Source organism: Sarcophilus harrisii, chromosome 3 (assembly GCF_902635505.1).
Source record: "Sarcophilus harrisii chromosome 3, mSarHar1.11, whole genome shotgun sequence".
Classification (NCBI taxonomy): Eukaryota; Metazoa; Chordata; class Mammalia; order Dasyuromorphia; family Dasyuridae; genus Sarcophilus; species Sarcophilus harrisii.
In genome coordinates, this window is record NC_045428.1 from 73,224,841 (window position 1) to 73,246,871 (window position 22,031).

General features: G+C 34.2%; 1 protein-coding gene across 12 annotated transcripts in view; it reads right to left on the reverse strand.

Moving 5' to 3' along the window:
• UNC80 (unc-80 homolog, NALCN channel complex subunit) overlaps positions 1-22,031 on the reverse strand; it is a 218,240-nt gene that overhangs the window by 61,390 nt on the left and 134,819 nt on the right. For 10 of the 12 annotated variants that reach the window (XM_031958127.1, XM_031958131.1, XM_031958126.1 and 7 more), the window contains 7 exons: positions 11,748-11,929; positions 9,280-9,411; positions 7,596-7,782; positions 6,676-6,807; positions 5,002-5,145; positions 2,979-3,079; positions 740-826 (listed from right to left, as the gene is read on the reverse strand). In XM_031958127.1, coding sequence (XP_031813987.1) covers positions 740-826; positions 2,979-3,079; positions 5,002-5,145; positions 6,676-6,807; positions 7,596-7,782; positions 9,280-9,411; positions 11,748-11,929 — 965 coding nt within the window. The remainder of the gene's footprint in view (positions 1-739; positions 827-2,978; positions 3,080-5,001; positions 5,146-6,675; positions 6,808-7,595; positions 7,783-9,279; positions 9,412-11,747; positions 11,930-22,031) is intronic. The other 2 variants (XM_031958125.1, XM_031958132.1) reach the window with 1 other exon arrangement.

The following is a 22,031-nucleotide window of genomic DNA, read 5'->3' on the forward strand; positions in this document are numbered from 1 at the left end:
TGGAGCAATTAGACTTTGGAGGCTTGTTGGTGATAGTGGAGGAAAGGGATCTATAAAGATAACATTTATTTAACATAGTCATCAAAATATCTCACATTTCTATGTTAGTTAAGTTTCCAAAGTGCTTTTCTCACCATAGGGGTGTAAAGATTATCACCACTGCAATTATTCAAGGTCATGCCTGCATTTGATATCCAACTCTGTCTGATGATCTCTCTTTATTAGTTATCTTTCAGGTCAAATGAATTACAAAAGGAGATCTTCAATTACTTTAGGCATTATTTTCATATCACAAATTATAAAGTTGATTTGAGGGCCCACTTCCTGCTACTTGCTCCAAGCATCTATTGTCAGGCTATACTTCCTTTCTTCTTTGTTTACAAAGTAAAGTAATACATGTAATGTGCCTTAACTACTAAGAATATTCCTAACTGTAAAATACTGATAATACCTCTACTTTTTTTGTTATCAGAAGTCATTTTTCGCTTTCTTATGACACGTTCCTTCCATTTATTAATGAAAAAATGAGTAACAATGTGAGATATTGTAGATTTCCACGTAATCTATATTTTCAAAATCAATTCATGATTTTTTCCAAACAAAAAAAATTATAGAAGCCAAAGTAAGCCACTGTATTGATGCTGAATAGTGGAAGTACATATTTCTTTACTGCACCTAAATGTTGCTGCTTCCTAGTGGAAAATGGGCATTCCCATACTACTTCACTGAAGGAACTCACCAGGTAGTTAAACAGGATATGTGATGTCTGAGCTGGAAAGTCTCCAATATTCAGGAGAAGTTTTCTCAACATATACATTAACTCATCCTGAAAGACAGAAAATTGTTTAGCTACATTGGACTATCTTTTTTTCCAGCTACAATTTAAGAACTTAATTTTATGAAGAATTCAGTGGAAATTTTTTCTTATTTTTGGCCTATATTACAATTTTATTTTCATCTAATGAATTCTCAAAAATTAATACTCACAGTACTCACATTTGCATAGTGTACTTTCACAAACATTCCTTGATATCAGTAGGAAAAATATAACACTCATTTTATAGGTGAGTAAACTGAAACTGAGAAATTAAGGATTTGTCCAAGTGTATATAGCTAGTATCAGAAGTGGGTCTCCTGAATCCAATGCTATAATAGTACTACCTGTACTATAGACAGTCATGAAATAATGTTAGGTCTTCTACATCATTGTTTCTTTTTCTAGGGACTAATTTTTCTTAGCAACCAGAGATAGGTTAATGCATAAAAATTAACCGAGACTATTTTTGCCACAAATTGGACTAGAACAATAAAATGTAGTTTGGTTAATTTACTACCATAATTAGACACACCACCTTCTTCTACTCATATAAGTTAATTCTATAAACCTGACTTTGTTTTTTCACGGCCAAATAGAAAATCATATTCATGAAAGGTTACATAAGGATATGAGCCCATTGATACACAGTGCTTTTCAGAAACCAAATGCATTCATCTAGGCACCATTATTGCAGCCCATCAATGAACAAACAATTTCTTATCAGTAATGTTGAACCCCATTGCTAAGAAGACTATCTTTCATTGCTTATCTCATGAGGTTGTTGTGAGGAATATGCTTTGTAGACTTGAAAAAAATTTTTTTTATTGTTATCTTTGAATCCCCCAAAGCTCAGCAAGTGTCCTGCATGGACTAGTTACTTAATAAATGTTGGTTGAATTGAATTGAGATTTACAATAGACTATACAAAGTAGGTATATTGGAAATTCTCAAAACTATTTTAAAAAATGTGCTTAAGATTAAAACCATTTAGAATACAAATTAATATTTCTCTGGTGTGCTTTATGAATGTTATGATTCATATGACTATCAATAGAAAAAAAGCAGTTAGGTGAAAGGGCAAGTTCTAGGGGATAAGAAAAGATTAGCAATTTATTTTTTGACACGTTGAATTTAAGGTGCTGAGGAAAAATCTAGCCTAAGCTACCCAGCTCTCTAGCAATTATTTGAAACTATGGACCCAGAGCTTCGAGAAGAGGTTTTAGATAGATTTGGGCATTACTTGCATAAAGGCAATAATTGAAGCCATTCTCAGCAAGAGTGAGAGTGTGTAGATAGAAGTTGATGAAAGAGAGAATCTTGGAGGAGATATATGCACCACACAAAAGTCATAGCACTTCCTTTGAGGAAGACACAGCAGCCTAGCAGCAGATGACAGCAACAGCTCAGTGAGAAATAAAAAGCCTGGCAATAGAGGTCAGCAGCAACTAAATAGAGATGAACATCTAGGTCAGTGATCCTCAAGCTTTTTGTTCTCAGGACCCCATTACTCTTAAAAAGCTCCTCCCCCAGGAGATTTTATTTATGTAGGTTACATTTATCAATAGTTATATTAAAAATGAAAACATATTGTCATACATATAGATTTTTTAAGGATCCCTGGACTATACTTTGAGAACCATTATAGCAATTAATGTCAGCAGCAGTTCTGAGGAGCATCCAAGTCAGAGTAGAGTATTGGTGAAGCCTTCTTGTCAGAAGGGAGATATCCTGGGATTGCTAAGAGACTGAACTGAGAGAATCAGAAAAAGTATTCCAGTTTGGATGCAACCCTGGGAGTATGAGTTATGTAAAGAACATTTCCTCTCCCATTGTCACTAGGGAAGCTAGTGAGAGATTATCTTTTTTTGGGGGGATTTTTTTTCTTGTTCTTTACATTGACGTATCATTTAAATAAATGCCTTTTGCTTTGAATTTGTGCACCATTTGGCTTGGTGTAGAATAAAAATATCATTGGGTACTTAGATTTTTGGGGCTGGTTTTTGTTTAGAATAAATAACAATCCTCATAGTACCATAAGTGATGACATAACTTTCAATGTAATATGTTGAGAGGAACTCCAGCTTATATTAATATCACTTGTGAATTTAGCTTAGTAAAGGTATTCCGATTTCCTTTTCTATAAAAATTGCAAATAATTTACCTGTCTGTTGCTTATGGTGAGTTTTTCTAAGAAATGTCGAAGGACTGTTGAAGGATCTTCAATTAGACAATTCCATAGGACCTGCTGGGCTACTGCACTCACTTTTAAAGAAAAAGAGTATTATCTAAGGGAGAAATCTGGAGATTGCTTGTTAAAATTATAAATACTGAACATTTTCTAAGACATCATGCCAATTTCTTTTTGCCTTTGAAAAGCTCTACAGAATAGTTACACCTCATTAAGTAGATATGCATATTCTTTTGCATGGAGAAAGTAGGTAATAGACTACATGACTGCTTTTGGGACATGTGGGTTATTTCTTTTGCATGTAAAATATTCAAGAACACATGTTTTATAGATTTTCATTAAATGTGTCATGGAGGTATTGCAGTAGAGTGGAGTGAATATTAGATTTTGAGTGAAGTAGACCAGGTTTCTGTTATACCTCTGACCCTTATTAGTTGTGTGATTGAGGCAAGTCATTTAACTTTACTGAGTCTTGGTTTCCTTAAATGTAAAATAGGAATAATAATATCGGTAGAATCTAGGCTGGTTGTGAGGAAAAAAAAGATAAATTGTATTTTGTACTTTGCGAATATTAAAGCACTATATGAATTAAGTACTCTCATTTTGGAAAATTATTAACAAATCAAATGTATACATTAATGTTAGGAAATAACTTTAATAAATGAAAATGAAAAAAAATTTGGGGAAAAGCAGTATGATTAAGTAAAAAGAGATCTAGACAAATGTAAACATGACTTCTAACTCTAACCAGCCCAGTCACAAATATTCCAGAGGAACATGAGATTGAGAATTGAGGATGCATCAATACAAATCCATATCTATAATGCCCTGGAACAACAGCTCAACAAACACATGCTGATGGTGGAGCCAAGGCTAGGAGTATTACCTTAATTTATGATGGGAAACTCAAGTCTCTTTATGATTGACTTTCAAAGCTGTTATATAGAGTCCATAGGTCATTTTTATCTCTTCTAAGCTTTCTGTTATTGTCACTCTGGATCATAACCTTGCCATCATCTTTTACTTTTCACTCTCACTCACCTCATTTATCCAAGTCTTGTCATTTCTTTGTCTATCACATTCCCTTCATTCATAGTCTTGTCATTTCTTTGTCTATCACATTCCCTTCATTCATAAAATCATCAGCCTAGTTTATGCTCTCATTACCTCTTGCCTAGAAATTTGCAATAGCTTTTTACTTCACCTCCCTGACTCAAGTTTTTCCTCATCTGGATGTAGTTTCCATTCAGCTACAAAAGTGATTATCTAAAGCACAGATCTGACCAAAACATCTAACCTCCCTATCCCCCAAATCACTAAACACCTGTGGCTCCCTTTTACTCTAAAATCAACAATAAAGTTCCCTACCTGGCGAATGAAAGTTCTTTATAAGCTGATCCCTTCTTACCTTTTTCATCCTATTATACTTTTCCAAATGTTCTATAATTCAACTACAATGGCTTCTTTGCTGTTCTTGGAACCCAACATTTCACAACTCCCTCATCTTTATGGCCATACATACAAAGGCATAGGCTTGCTTGGAAGTCTCTTCCTCCTTATCTTGACCTTTTGATTTACTTGGCTCCCTTCAAGATTCATTCAAATTACCCCTTCTATAGGAGGTCTTTCCTGGTCCTGTGAGCTGCTACTTCCTTTCTGAGATTATCTTCCATCTATTTTGTATGTATTATGTATGTTCCTAAGTAATTATATTTCATCTCCTCAGTTACAATGTAAGTAGCTTGAGGAAATATTTTTGTCTTTCTTTAGCAAAGAAGCACTTGGCAAGTATTTACTTGGTAAATATTTACTCAATGATTATTGAGTATCTGGCTGAAGGTCAGAATAATCTCTTTTCTGCTGAAGAGCTGCACATGAAATCAAGAGCAAGCTCTAAAGGAAAAATAGAAATGATTTTTGCAAGGAAGGATGAAAATGTGATGGATTCCTGGCATATTTTTAAAGCATCATAGTAATATAATTTTCCAAATTGTACCTGCTACACCATCTTCCCGAACCTCTCCATCTTCCATCAAATGAACAATGGGCAGTACTGCAGCACAGATGCATGCTGGAAATACTGCCTGAGGAGGCTGTGGCACATGGTGATTGGGGGTGTGCTCTGTAGTGTGTTCTTCATCTGAATGATGGAAAAAGGGACATTATATACACAAATACAGATACAACAAATACACAGTATATACATCTATATCTTTAACTGTAGCCATATCTATGTCAATCCTGTTAAGATATTAGGAGACACCCTGCTTTCCAGAACTAAGGCTCAGCAAGCAAGCTATGCTGTGAACTTGGCATCTGATTTCGACCACAGCAAAATCTAGTTTCTAATAATGAAACCTTGCTGTGAATCAAATTTGTTACTGTTACCCCTCACTGACAGGGCTACAGCTCACTGCACAACCATCTCCTGACACTATCTTGCCTCTTCTCCTCTGCCTTCTCCCTACCCTTTCGGGCTCCAGCACTTGTATCCTTGTTGGTAAGGCATTTTCCTTACTTTGAAATTAAACTTCTGTTTGATTCCTGATTCTTGTTTCTGGATTGCTTTGCTCTGCTCTGGGTTGGAAATAGTTTCTGGAATGGTTAACTATCTGTATCTACATATATCTATATATCTACAACCATATCTGTCTATATATCTAAATTTCTTTCTTTCTCTCTCTCTCTCTCTCTCTCTCTCTCTCTCTCTCTCTCTCTCCACACACACACACATCTGACTAAGCACTATTTTATTATGAAAGTGCAACTAAGAAATCTAAAATATTGCTAATTGTTTTAAGCAGTGTAATTCTATGATAGCTTAAAGAACATTGATTATAACAATTTTCTTGTTTTAAAGGTTTATGGAGAAAAAAATTAACAAACTACCTAGAAGTAAGAACTCTTTTTCAGAGACATTAAAACAGGGATGCATGAAAAAGAAGCATAGCTAAGTGAGCAGAAGCCAGTTCATAGCAGTGGCCTGAAGAGAATGGGATCCAAAATAAAAATTTCTCATAGCTTCAAAATTAATAACAACCATGTGTATATCTTTTGAGGTTCATAATTCTGCCTTGTATGGCCCTGAGAAATCAGAGAAGTCTAGTTACCCACTAAAATCTATACAGTATTATCTGGTTGAGTAAAGTGCCTAGGTATAGAAGCTCTGCTTAGTTTTTAGTGACCACATTACAAATCAGTTGTCAGTTTACTATAGCCCAGAATCCATAAATATAGACCATTATTTAGTTTTCCATTCATGGGATATAAAAGCTATACAAATTCTATCGACCTCTATCATAATAGAAATGTAACTAAGTTTGGCTTAAAAAAAATAAAACAATCTCAAAGCAGAATACCAGAGCAAATCCTAACCATCAAAAGTTGGCATGGTAGTAAGGGAATTGCTCACAACAAAAGTGGGCACTCACTGTAGTAGTAGAATTGAGCCTTGTAATAATATTAAAAAAAATAAACTGGCTCCATTTGTACAGGGTGATTGTCAGTTTTAATGAAAAATCATCCTATAGCCTTATATTTTATTCTAGATTGCTGTCAAAAAATGTTCTTTATCTATGAAAATGCAATAAAGAGAAGTGAAGGAGAAATATTTAATCCATGATTATTGTGAAGAATAGTAAAATATAAGATATATTTCCAATAGGCTCACCTTCTGCACTGACAGCTGATCGCACTGACCAAACAGAGCCACGGCGAAAGGAATAATTTCTATGGGAAGTACTTGATGTGCAGGATGGACTGACAGAAAGACGTCGGGATGCCAGGTTAGTGACTTCTTCTACTGACAGAGAAACCAGAGAATGTAAATTTTGGTTTTCTAATAATATTAACATTACAGTAATGAGGATTGTTGTTTTCATAGTATCTTTTCTTTTCATAATACACGTTGACTCGGTTTGTGCTTTTGGGAAAATGTGCACAGATACACATGTACATACATTGATCCATCCCACTAGAAGACAAGAACTCTGTGCAATATTACTGATCTTAAGAGTAATTTGGAAATTGTTTCCTTGGATCTGTTTGCCAGACCGTTCCCCAGACTGTTCCCTAAATGGTATTCCAAGATGTCTTACATAATTGACCTCATAGGGACTCAAACGCCCAAACTTAAGGACACTCTTCTTCACTAGGTATTCTCTAAGTTGTGTTTGTTTCATGTGTATAGCAATTATCCTTTTTGGGTTTACAAATACTCTGCATTGTTCACATATCTTGGTATATCATCACAAGAGTATCACTGAATGAGTTAACTAAGACTAACTCTATAATGTTTCCATCTAACAGTAGCTTATGCTTTCCATTGCTCTTTGGAGGATTTGAAAATTTTACTTAATTGATTGATTTCTTCATCATGGATAGTATATTTTGTTTAAAACAGAAGTACTGTGTTCTTAAAAATTCTTCCATTTCCCTTGAAGTAGTGATATGGAAGATTTGATTCTTTAGCTTTCCCCTTCATCTAAGTGGTCTGAAATGGTGAACATTTTTAATCAAGGCTTTTCCCTCCCATAATCACTATCTCTTCCCACAGTCTTACTTTTACTTCTAAGAGAAACTAAAACGCACCTTCTTCTTCCTGCTCTGAGTTGGGAGTGCAGGTGGGCTCATAACAAGCCTCTTGGGTGATGGGAATGGCAGTAATGAGGCTGGCTTCTCGACCAAGTCGCTTTTTTTCTTCCTCTTGCTGTAAATTCTTGAGGATATGCTCTGCTCTCTGATGGGACCGTGATACGGCTCGAGCAGAGAAAGATTTCTGAGGACAAGTGAAAACAGAAACAAATTTACGTTAAAGCTACTGAGATGAGTCTTGAAAGGTAGATAAATAGCACATCTGGAATCAGGAAGATAAGGGTTTTAGCCTTGTGTCTTACACATACTATATAACCCAGAGTAAGCCATCTAAGACTATAAATTAAGGAACAATTGCCAATCTGTACTGGGAGATAGAGTTTCCTTAATTAGAGTTCCTTATATCAATGAATAATATGTTTGAAAACAGAAAAACCAAAGGAAAAAAATACTAGATCATAGTTTTACACAAAGGAATGAATGGTAGGCATCAAGTCCAAATGAACTACATAAACAAAAATAGCCATACTTGGGAGAGTTCAAAGTGATGACTTCAGTTATCCCATATTTTTCTTTTAAGTACATCCCTAGGTTTTATATAGCTTAATCTGTTTCACTTGGTATCATAAAATTTCAGAGCTCAATGTAACTTTTAACAGTCATTTAATACAATATCCTCACATTTTACAAATGAGAAAACCGAGGGACCAGAATTAAGGCCAGAGTCACAAAGCTTACCAGTAGGTAATTTAGCCTGGATTTGAACCAAGTCTTCTAACTCTATCCAGTATTCTTTCCAGAAGAGCTCTTTAGGAATGCTTGTGAATTTTTGACAGTATCTACTCAGTTTTAAATTAAGGGCAATTATGTCTTTGATTTCCTTCAAGACTTAGCTCAAATCTTACCTTCTTTATTAATTTTTTCTCTTGGAGATTACCCTCTATTTTTTTGTATGTATCTTGTAGGTGTCTATTTATGAATATGTTATCTTCAGTAGAATGTGAGCTCCTTGAGGGCAGGGATTTTTTTTTTTCGGGGGGATTTTCTTGCCTTTATATTTTTAGCATTTAGAAACAGTGCATAGCATATTGCAAGGGCTTAATAAATAATTTTTTGATCGACAGTCTTTTAAAGAGAATTTATTTCTAACAACCCTTGAAATCTTATTATAGGAAGAAAAGAGTTCTCTTGACAAGAGGCACAGTGCTATTGTATGGCCACTCTCTCTCTGATGATATTTTTTTTCTTCTTTATTGGACCTTTGATTTCACTGTTATAGACTAAACTCCTAGTGAGCAAAAAGATATTCCCTGTGCTAATGCACAGCATCACTTTTTCTGTGACCTAGATTCTTACAGAATAGTCTGGGACATGAGTCAGTTAATTAATAAACATTTATTAAGTACTTACTATGTGTCAGGCACTATGCTAAGCACTGGGGATACAAAGAAAATCAATAGTCCTTGTCCTCAAGGAGCTCACAGTCTAATGGGGGAATCAACAAGAAAACAAACTGTTTAACTTTCACACAGGGAAGCTAGGATGTAAAGATGAGGAAGAACATTCCAGCACAACCATAGAACAATCAACTTTGCATTAGGAAATCAAGCCAGACATCATATTGAAAATTTAAAAAGACATTTCTTAAAGTCTCTCTAAAACCAATTTATGTGTCACTTACCGACTGATCTTCATTAATTGGGTCCTGCACACTCCCACTACATTGTGGTACCCATGGTGGGTCAAACATAGGGACAGAAGGCATTCCCAGTACTGGTGAGGGCAGTGTGAAATTTATGCTAGGAGGAGGAATCTGTAAGGAAATAAAGAGATTCTCAAGTAGAAAGAGAAAAGATCGTAGGAAGAGACAATGTTGTAATGGTTGCTTCTAAGGATCCCAATAGTGGTGAGGCTCTGGTAGTACTTCCCAAACTACTTCAGGATTCTGATAACAAAAAATATATTTACACAACATCACTGGACTTAGGAAAGGTTTCAAGTGCCAACTCTGTCAACCTGCTCTATGATCTTAGATAAGACATTTATGTTCCCTGGACCCCAGTTGCCTCCTACAAAAATAAAGTTGTTGGACTATGCATACATTTTTATAGTTTACAATATTACATATGTAATAAAAATATGTATATTTTTCATCCTTAATCTCATTTTATCCTTTCTTCCCCTGTGAGATAGATAGAATTAACATCATTCCTACTTCATAGAAGAAAAAACAGGTTAAAAAATAATAATCTTTGCTTAAGGTTATGAAAAGTATGAATTTGAAACTCATGCCCAGGTCTTCTGACTCCAAGTCCATTATTATACTCACTGCATCATACTGCCACTGACCAAATGACCTCTAACTTAGATCCTTTCTAACTCTCAGATGCTTTATTTCTTGTTCAGAGCCCTGGAAGGCTCCATCAACACAGCATTTAAAATACAACCCCATTTTAGAAAAGCCCTGTAAATTTGCAGATCAGTTATCCATATCTACATATACAACTCTCCTTTCTTCTGTCATATTAATTTTCATAAAGCATATTTCTGACCATATCCCTACCTGAACTCAATAAATTCCATTAGCTCTTTGGAATCAAATATCAATTCATCTCTTTGGCAAGTAAAGCCCTTCACAAGTCCATCCTACCTTTTCCAGCCTTATTACACATCACTCCCCTCCATTTATACCCAAACTGATCATCTTGCTATTTTTCACACTCAGCATGCCATCTCCACCTTAGCACCTTTGCTCTGAGCTGACTTCCATGTCTAAAATGTATTCTTGCCTCACTTCTGTTTCTCAGTGCTCCTAGTTTCCTTCAAGGTTCAGCTGTTCTTTAAGAAGCTCTTCTACCTTATATAACAGGGGTGGGGAACTTTTTTCTGCTAAAGATTATTTGGATATTTAAAACATCATCTGTAGGTTATACAAAATCATTAACTTAAAAACTCAAACAGTGGAAGGTGGTTGTACCTGACTTTCAGCTCATTATCTCTGCGGTTGCCTTTGCAGGGCCATGATTTTGTGGGCCTAAAATGGCCTGCAGACATTCCTCACCCCTGTTTCATAACAAGTCCTTTCTGATTCCTTTAGCTGCTAGGGCTTTCTCCCATCAAATCACTTTTTCCCCTAATGTCATATATGTTTTAGGACATACACACATATGCACATGTATATAAAATACACCCACATCACATAATGAGTATCCTAAAAATCTTAGTACAATTTTAATGTTTAACAGTTTAAAAGCTTTTGAAAATTTACTTTATAGCTCAGAATTTACAACCATGTTATACAGGGCAATGGTTTCTGATATAAAAAGACATTTGTCCAGATGAAATTAATTTCATTCTCCTTACTAGGACACAAGGAGATAATTTTGGCTATAACTGAGTATCACAGAGGGATTATAACCTTCTGGCTCTTTGTAATAGAAAACTCTGTAATTACAACTGTAAAATGACCATTGAGATACTGATGATAGGCACTATGGTATGACAGAAAACATCATGGACCTGGAATGAGGAAGATCTACTGTGGTACTAGCTATAGTACTATTGACAAATCATCTAACCTTTGTAAAATGGATGTAATGTAAATTGTGAATATAAAATGGAACAAATAATTGTTGGATTATTGGGAACACATCATGAGATAAGATATAAGAAGGTGTTTTGCAGTCTTTAAAGTGCTATATAAATATTGTTATTATTAATGAAAAAGCCTTATTTAGTCAAGTTCAATTTATAGCCTACTATTTTAGATTAGCAGGTATCAGGAAGTTTGAATTCTTAAGAATTATTCCATTAAATGATTTGTATGACTTCATATATATAATGGGTATTTCTTGTTTCTTAATGAGTAAGGGAAGGGATGGAAGGAGGGAGAGAATTTGTAACTGAAAATAAAAATTAAAAATGGCTCCACTTAAGAAGCTTTAACAAATGATCTACCATTTTTTAAAAATGGAATTAAAAAAATAAAAATAAGTTTGAAATGATTTCACCAAAATGTTTGAAATAATATTATCAAAAGAACTTGGAACGATTTTATAGAAGTTTCCTTCCAGGTTATATTGGGTGGGTTTGAAAATGAAAGCTTAAAGTTTAGCATTTAGGGATGTTCTATAATTGACCCATCCTCACCTTAAAAATCTGCTGAGCTCCTTCCTCCATCCGAGGCCATACCTGGTAGCGGAATCTCCAGAGCGTGTGGAACTTGAGGATGGCATTGAGCCGTTGCACAGTCTCTGGGTGATGGAACTCTGACATAAGCATGTCAGATACAGCCTCTGGGACTTTTACCGCACATAGCAGGAACATGGCAGCTAGAAGGAAGCAATCCAGCATTAATCAAGGACATGTCACTGGGCTTATGCATCTGGAAAACAACTCTCCAGCTCTGGTGAAAATATCCCTGAGGGGAAATGAAACCTGTCCAACTATGTGGGCAAAAAACTACCTCGTTTCAGACAAGGGCATGAAGCACCATCTTTTATTCCACCCACCAGTTTCCAATTTGTGATTTTATAGTGCAATGACATTTTGACAGGGCCAAAGAATGGTGACTTTTGCTAGAACTACTCTAGTCTATGAGCTCCAGTCAAATAACTAGCCACTGACCTACTTTTAGCAAACTTCTGGCTGTTTTTTAAAAAATTGGATTCCTCTGTTTTTGTCATTTGATCCAAAGTGCAATTTTGCTTCATATTAATACCTTTTCTGAAAATCTGTACGATTTTTTAAAAATGAGGCTGGCCTTCTAGTGAAGAAATATGTTAAAAAGCACATCAACTTTTCTGGATAATTTTTCAAAAATTCACATTTCAAACAATTCAGCTTTCATGAACATAAAGGAAAATTCATAATTAAAACCATCCAAAGGTGATAAAATGAGCTATCTTGTGAGGTAGCATGTTTCCTCTTCTTGGAGGCCTTCAACCAGAGGCTAGATAATCACTTATTAGCTATGTAGTGAGAATTCTTTTCAGGAAGAGAGTAGAGTACATGACTTCTGAGCTTTCTTCCAATTTTTAAACTCAAATTTTAAACTGTGATGCCAAAATGAAAAGAGAGAAATATAGAAAGAAATTTTGTGAGTCTTAATAGTGGCTTTTATCTAAAAGAAAGCCAAACAGTGATCAGAAACAAGATCATGAACCATGATAATTTATATATCAGAATTTAAAACATGAGCCACATAAATCCAGGTTGAAAGAAGGAACCAGTGCTAGGGTGAATAGAGAATTTGTTTATTGTTTTACTTTTCACCAACAATTGTCAGGTTTTGCTTATCTTAAGAAACTTTCCCTTCATTCCTATAGTTACAATTTCATTTTACGGATGAGCATTTGAAGCTCAAAAAGACTGATTTATCCACTGTCATATAGTTAGAAAATGTCTAACATTGGACTGAGACAATATCACTGGTAGAGTAGAAAGAGTACTTCATGTAAAGTCAAGGGCCTATCTTCAAATAATAAAGTTGCTACTTATAACTTGAGAGACTACAAAATATTGTGGAATCATAGAACAACACAGTTTTTATGGGGTTCAAATTATTAACTTAAAAATGAGGGATTGCAATACCCATTCCTATTGAAAACACTAGAGAGTATAGGAATAAATGGATTTTTACTTAAAATAGTCAGTACCATCTATTTAAAACCATCAGTGAGCATCATATGTAATGGGGATAAACTGGAATCATTCCCAATAACATCAGGGGTGAAACAAGGTTGCCCACTCTCATGATTACTATTCAATATTGTATTAGAAATGCTAGCTTTGGCAATAAGAGATGAAAAAGAGATTAAAGGAATTAGAGTAGATAATGAGGAAACCAAATTATTACTTTTTGCATTTGATATGATGGTATACTTAGAGAACCCCAGGGAATCAACTAAAAAGTTATTAGAAATAATCCATAACTTTAACAAAGTTGCAGGATAGAAAATAAATCCACATAAATCCTCAGCATTTTTATACATCACTAACAAAATCCAACAGCCAGAGATACAAAAAGAAATTCCATTTAAAATAACTGTCAATAGAATATTTGGGAATCTATCTGCCAAGGGAAAGTCAGGAACTATATGAGCAAAACTACAAAACACTTTCCACACAAATAAAGTCAGATCTAAACAATTGGAAAAATATTAAGTGCTCCTGAAAAGGTCAAGTGAATGTAATAAAGATGACAATATTACCTAAACTAGTCTATTTATTTAGTGCTATACCAATCAGACTCCCAAGAAACTATCTTACTGAACTAGAAAAAATAACAACAAAATTCATCTGGAAGAAAAAAAAAGGTCAAGAATTTCAAAGGAACGAATGAAAAAAAAAAATCAAATGAAGGTGGCCTAGCTATACCTGATCTAAAATTATATTATAAAACAGTGGTCATCAAAATCATTTGGTATTGTCTAAGAAACAGAAAAGTTATCAGTGGAATAGATTAGGTTCACAGAACAAAATGGTCAATGTCTATAGCAAGCCAGTATTTTACAAACGCAAAGACCCCAGTTTTGGGGATAAGAATTTACTATTTGACAAAAACTGCTGGGAAAATTGGAAACAAGTATTGCAGAAACTAGGCATTGACCCACACTTAACACCATATTCCAAGATAAGGTCAAAATGAGTTCATGATCTAGGCATAAAAAATATCATAAATGAATTAGAAGAACATAGGATAGTTCTGTGGAGGAGGAAGGAATTTGTGACCAAAGAATAACGAGATCATTATTGATCACAAAATAGATAATTTTGATTATATTAAGTTAAAAAGTTTTTATACAAACAAAACTAATGCAGACAGGATTAGAAGGGAAGCAATAAACTGGGAAAACATTTTTACATTCAAAAGTTCTGATAAAGGCCTCATTTTTAAAATATATAGAGAATTGACTCAAATTTATAAGAAATCAAGCCATTCTTCAACTGATAAATGGTCAAAGGATATGAACAGACAATTTTCAGACAAAGAAATTGGAACTATTTCTAGTCTTATGAAAAGGTGCTCCAAATCACTATTGATAAGAGAAATGCAAATTAAGACAACTGTGAGATACTACTACACACCATTCAGATTGGCTAAGATGACAGGAAAAGATAAGGATGAATGTTAGAGGGGATGTGGGAAAACTGGGACAATGATACATTGTTGATGGAATTGAGAATGAATCCAACCATTCTGGAGAGCAATTTGGAACTATGTTCAAAAGGTTATCAAACTGTGCTTACTCTTTGATCCAGCAATGTTTCTACTGGGATTATATCCCAAAAAAATCTTAAAGAAGGGAAAAGGACTAACATGTGCAAAAATGTTTGTGGCACCCCTTTTTGTAGTGGCAAGAAACTGGAAACTGAATAGATACCCATCAATTGGAGAATGACTGAATAAATTATGATATATGAATATTATGGAATATTATTGTTCTGTAAGAAATAACCAACAGGATGATTTCAGAGAGGCCTGGAGAGACCTACATGAACTGATGCTAAGTGAAATGAGCAGAACCAGGAGATTATTGTATACAGCAACAAGATTATATGATGATCAATTCTTTTATTTATTTATTTATTTATTTTTGTTTTGTTTTGTTTTTCTTTTTTTCTTTTTTCTTTTTTTTATGATGATCAATTCTAATGGACATGGCTCTTCCCAACAATGAGAAGATTGATGCAAGTTCCAATAATCTGGCGATGAAGAGAGCCATCTACACCCAGAGAGAAGTGTGTGAGAACTGAGTGTGAACCACAACATAGCATTTTCACTCTTTCTGTTGTTGTTTGCTTGCATTTTCATTTTCCTTCTCAGGTTTTTTTTTCTAGATCCAATTTTTCTTGTGTAGCAAGATAACTGTATAAATATGGGTATATATATTGGATTTAACATATAATTGAACATATTTAACATGTATTGGACTGCCTGCCATCTGGGGGAAGATTCGGGGGAGGGAGGAGAAGATTTGGAACAGAAAGTTTTGCAAGGGTCATTACTGAAAAAAATTGCCCATGTTTTGTAAATAAAAAGATATAATAATATCTTTATATATTTATTATATTATCATATATAAATATTATAACATAATATGTTAAAATATATTTATATATTATATAAATCTTATAAAATACATAATATTTAAAAATTTTTAAAAAAAGAAATTAAAAAATGAAGGATTAAATGATTTCTATGATGTCTCTCTAAGTTCTGAAATCTGACATTTATAAAACATGTATCTGCAGGGCACTTTTCTAGGGACTGGGAATTCATAGTTGAAAATATAGTGAATTTTGATCTGGATGACAAAATTTTAATGTCTAATAATGAGTTGATATCTAAGATAAGAAAAGAGATTGCAAGAGCACATAGCTATCCTTGATGAATTCAAGTCACTTGGTTGAGAGTAATTGCATCCTCAGATTCTAAAGAAACTATTTAGTATGATTTATGAGAAATAGTATTCATAAAAAGAGAAGAATCTCAAGAGCAAAGGAGCCAATTTTCAACAAAGCTTAGAGAACAGAGCCTACAAGTTCTAGGTTCATGGGCTTGACTTAAATTCTTGGCAAAATTCTAGGATTATAATTATATATATATATTTATTAATGATTAATTTAATATATTATTAAAGAGATGGAGGTAAATATCTAGAAAAGTAAGCAGTGATCACAAAGATCCAGTATGGCTTAATCAAGAATGTTTCACGCTAGTTTCAAACAATTTCCTTTTTAAATTTGTTTTTTCATTTTTAGATAGGGTTAATTAAATTGGTAAATTGGGAGAATGCAAAAGATATAGATTACCTCAATTTTGATGAAGTATTTGATAAATCATTTCATTCTATTTCTGTAAGAAATATGGAAAAAATGTGGAATAGATTATAGTACAAGTAGATGAACTTGGAACTGAAAAAGTAGTCATTAATAACGATGTCAACGTGAGAGGTCTCCAGTGGAGTGCCCCAGGGATCTATCTTTAATCCTGGATTATTTAAATATGTTTATTTTAAATAATTTTAATTTTTTAAGTTACATTTTTATTTAATTTTAAATCATGATTTGGATAAAAACATAAATAGCATCCTTGTCTAATTGAAGATACAAAGCTGGGGGAGATAGCTAATGAAATGGATGAGAGTCAGAATCCAAAAAGACCTTGACAGACTGAAATTTTGAAATGAGTCTAATAAAATGAAATTTAATAGTGACAAATGTAAAGTCTTACATAGGAAATAAGAACTTCCTCTTCTACCCAGAACAAAACAGAAAAGATGAGTTTGGATACCAATTAATTGTAAAATGTGAGAAATCATTATTTCTCTCCGGTATTAATAACTAATCATCATATTAGGAACAAGGTTTTCCTCTTTTCTATTTCCTTTTCCAGGAATCAATCAACATGGGAAATCCCTCTTAAAGATTTGCTTAGGCCAAGATCTAATTTGTAAAAGAAATTTTAAATTTGGGCTAAAGGGTACATTCTTTATTGTGTTTATTCATACAAGTCTGAGTAATTGTAGATTCTCCTTTTTATCAGACAGATGATGTGGAAATTGATAAGTCTCTTTGATCAATTTGAGGTTCAAGTTATGAACCCCCAAATCCTCTTTGTAATATAGCATGCTTTCTCATTACAATACTCAATTTCTCATTAATTGTTAAACATCAGTGTTGATTGATAGTCTGAGGAATATTTAGTCTTTAAAGGGCTCACTTCAAAATGCAACCCAAAGTCATGAGGTGTCTTTGCTCTAAAAGAAACAGCCAAATGACCATCCTTTTATTAACAAACATTCTGGACTTATTAATAAAATAATTAAAATACCCAGAAACTATGTCTCTTAAAACTTTTTAAATGCCACAAAAAGATGTCAGGGTTTTTATTAGACTATAAGAATAACATGAGTCAATGGCATGATGTGATTGCCAAAAAAAGTTAACATGGTCTTGAGAGAAGTACATCTTCCCAGAGTAAGGTGGAGATAGTCCCATTATATTTTCCCCTGGTTAGATCACTTTTGGAGTATTGTGTTCAGTTCCGAAAAATGCATTTTGAAAAGGACCCTGATAAATTAGAAAACATCCAGAGAAAAGAAACCAGAATGGTGAAAAGTTAAGTTTAAGACATGGGAAAATTGATTGAAAAGACTATGTCTGGTAAACAGAAAGGAGAGAAAGATAAAATGGGTGGGCATATTTTTTATCTTCAAGTACTTAAAAGATTGCCAAGAGGGAAAGAAATTACATATATATTTTTTGACTCAAGAGGATAGAACAGAAAATAATGGATATAAGTTGAAAAGAGTTGAGTTTGGACTTGGTGTGCTGAAACATTTCCTAAAAGTCAGAGCTATCCAAAAAGGGGATGGACTGCCTTGGAAGGGAGAGGTTTTCCCCTCAGTGGAGTCTTCAAGAAAAGATTGGACGACTACTTGTCAGTTGTTTTGTAGTAGGAATTCTGGTTAGAGTCTGGGCTGAATTAAGAGGTCATCAAGGTCCTTTTTAAAATTCTGAAATTCTGTCATTCTGTGACAACACTGACTACTTTCAAGGTACACACTGTCAAGGATAAGAATGACATACACAAATAAATGTAAGTTAGAAAGTTATATGTATATAACGATAATCGGTTGGATTTATATACGGCTTGATATATGCTATCTTATTTGATCCTCATAACAATCCTATGAAATAGATGCTCTATTATCTCCATTTTATATAGGAAAAAACTTAGGCAGAGAGAGACTAAATGGCTTGCCCAGGGCCATATATTTAGTAAACATATTAATAAGTACTAGAATTCTGGTGCGAGGTCAGATAGACATAAGAAATTGGGAAGGGAGACGACCTGATCCAGGGGAGTCAGTAAGGCTTATACTGACTGTTATCATTTTACTAGAATTTTTGACTCAAGCTTCTTACATGTCAGATTCCCGTTCAGCATGGGAAAATGCCCCAAAGCTCTAGGAGAATGACTTATTTTCATAAAGTAGAAAGAGAATTATCATGAGAGCCAAGAGAACTGGTTTTTATGCTTTGCTATCTTGCTGAATTTTTAAAAAGTCTACAGCAGGACATCTTAAACTTCCACTTGTGACTCCCTTTTGCCTGAGAAATTTTTACATAGCCCCAGATACATAGGTATATAAAATAGGTATACCCGTCAAACATTTACTGATAATAAGTCATAATTTCATGATCCCCATATTCAATTATATAACCCCATGAGGGTTGCAACCCATGGTTTAAGAAGGTTAGGTCTAGAGCATGTCACATGCCCTTGCAAAGATTTAGTTTCCTTACCTGAAAAATGATATGACTAAATTAGATGATCCTCTGCAAAATTATTTTTATCTAGTCTTTTCTAGCTCTTAAATTTTCCTATTACTAGGCACTTGAATATTAGATTTCCATTCCACTTGAGACAGAAGTAGGATGTGCTGGAGATAAATCTTTTCATTTGCAAGAGTCAATTGTTGAGATTTCAGTGTGAGTAATTAATTATATCTCAGAAATGAGAAAATGCTACAAATCAAGGTTGTATTTATTGTTCAAATTGTCTAGAATTTAAAGAGTGATTGGGAAAATGTTAATAAGGCATATTGAATTCTAAAATGTGTCCTGCATACCTATACTTTTCTTCTGGAGAAATGTTTTAAAAAATTTAGCAGCAGACTATTGGGTAGAGGTAAAAAATCTCAGTATCTCTCAACTTCTTTAAACAACCTTCATTCTCTGCTACCACTTTCCCTTTATACTTTAACTTGTCAATTCTTTGCAACAGAATTTCTGTCTTAAATGCTTCCCTAAAATTGCTCTTTCTTTTCTTTTCTTTTTTATTGAAACTTTTTATTTACAAAACATATGTATGGGTAATTTTTCAACAATGACCCTTGCAAAAACTTGTACTCCAAAATTTCCCCTCCTTTCCCCTACCCCCTCTCCTAGATGACAGGTAGTCCAATCCATGTTAAATATATTAAATTATATGTTAAATCCAATATATGTATACATATTTATACAGTTTTCTTGTTGTACAAGAAAAATTAGATCAAGAAGGGAAAAAAACTGGGAAAGAAAACAAAATGCAAGCAAACAACAGAAAGAGTGAAAATGCTATGTTGTGGACAAGACTCAGTTACCACAGTCCTCTCTCTGGAAGAAGATGGCTCTCTTCATCAGAAGATCATTGGAACTGGCATCAGTCATCTCATTGTTGGGAAGAGCCATGCTTATCAGAATTGATCATTGTCTAATCTTGTTGCTGTGTACAATGATCTGGTTCTGCTCATTTCACTTAGCATCAGTTCATGTAAGTCTCCTCAGGCCTCTCTAAAATCATCCTGCTGATTGTTCCTTACAGAACAATAATATCCCATAATATTTATATACCATAATTTATTCAACCATTCTTCAATTGATGGGCATCCATCCAGTTTTCAGTTTCTTGCCACTACAAAAAGAGCTGCCACAAACATTTTTGTACATGTGGGTCCGTTTCCCTCTTTAAGATCTCTCTGGGATATGTGCCCAGTAGAAACACTGTTGGATCAAAGGGTATGCACAGTTTGATAACTTTTTGAGATAGTTCCAAATTGCTCTCCTGAATGGCTGGATTTGTTCATAATTCCACCAACAATGTATTAGTATTCCAGTTTTCCCATATCCCCTTCAACATTCGTCATGAAATTGCTCTTTCACTAAAATATTTATAGTGGCAAGTTCTCAGTAGTTGCAAAGAACTGGAAACAAAGGCAATGTTGGTCCCTTCCTTCTTCCAAACTTCAAAGTTTCTTTCAAAGGCACCATCATTCTTCCAGTTTCCTGGGTTCATAACCTTAGCAGTCTCATTGGCTCCTCCCTCTCTCTCAACTCACATATCAATTCAGTTGCAAAAATTTGATGATTCTGTCTCACAATATCTCTTTTTTCTGACTTTTTCCATTCACATGGATGACACTTTATTTCAATCCTTCATCACCTCTCACCTGTATTTCCTAATTGCTTTCAGAACTTCTAGGCTATCTTTCATGTTGTTTCCAAATTCACTTTCTTTAAACATTGACTTGACCATGTGACTATCCTGCTCAATCAACTGCTGGGGAATCACTTTTTTTTAAGGATAGAATATATGTTTTCTGCTTAGTTTTTAATAGATATTCATAGCTTGGTCCCAACCTATATTTCCAGTCTCATTGGAAACTATCTTCCATCTTTCCCCCTGAGATACAGCTAAAATGGTCATCCATTGTTCATGATATAACATTTCCTGTCTCTGTGCTTTTGTATTGTCTGTCTCGAATCCTGGAATGCATTGCCTCCTTTTATCTCTATTTCTGAGGCCAATGAGTGGTACAATGGCTGGAGCATTGGTCCTAGAGAAATGAAGGCAAATGAATAAGATGATTGCAGAAAAGCATGGAAAGACATGTGAGCTATTACTACAGGAGAAACTAAACCAGGAAAACAACGTATACAATGGCTACTATAATGAAAAGGAAAAAAAAATGCACCAAAACAATGAAATTTACTGACATGAAATTATAACCAAGCTTAGCCCCAAATAAGAGCTATGAAAATTACCTCCCTGCCTAGTTTCTAGAAGAGGTGGGGGAGATTAACAGTATTTAATACTATATATAAGAATGGATTTTTTTTTTATGTTGGTTAGTTTTGCAATCTTTTTCTTTTTTTACTCTTGGTAATAAGGCATACCACTTGAGGAGGGAAAGAGAAAATAATGAAACAAAATATATCAATAAATATTTGTTTTTTTTAAAGGAAAAAAGAAAAAAAATTTCTTATGAGAGACAACATGATTGCTCAATGCTAAATCCTGTGTTTTCTCATTTCTTGCCCTCTTTGCCTTCTGTATTCTATAAAACACTTAATGGTCTTCTCCTTAAAACTTTCCTGCCTTGGCTACTGTGATATTATCTTTTTATGCCATCTCTCTTCAAGGAAGCAGTTGCCCCTTCTCTTTTCTTCCCAGCTCCCTTTGCTCCTTTTGGCATCCCTCAAAGGTCAACGTACTTCAGTGCTCAGTGTGCTGTTCTTGCTAGCCTTATCTCCTTTTTTAGGAAAGATTTCATCCATCTTCATGGCTTCAAGGATCATTCACAGACAGATGATTCCTCAACATATTCCCCCCCACCCCAACTCCTCTAACCTTCTACCTCACATATCCAATTACCTATATTGCTACCTGAATCTGCCCAATCATCACTTTAAAGTCAGCATGTCTAAGATCAAGATCATTATCTTTCCTCTCAAATCAATTTCTTTCTGGAGTCTCTTTATGTCAATAGTACCATTTTTTTCTTAAGCATTCAGGCTTAAAACTTTTGAGTCATCTTTAACTCCTCTCACCTCCTAACACTCCTCTAACTCTCCTCTGGCTCTCTCATTGTTCTGCAAATA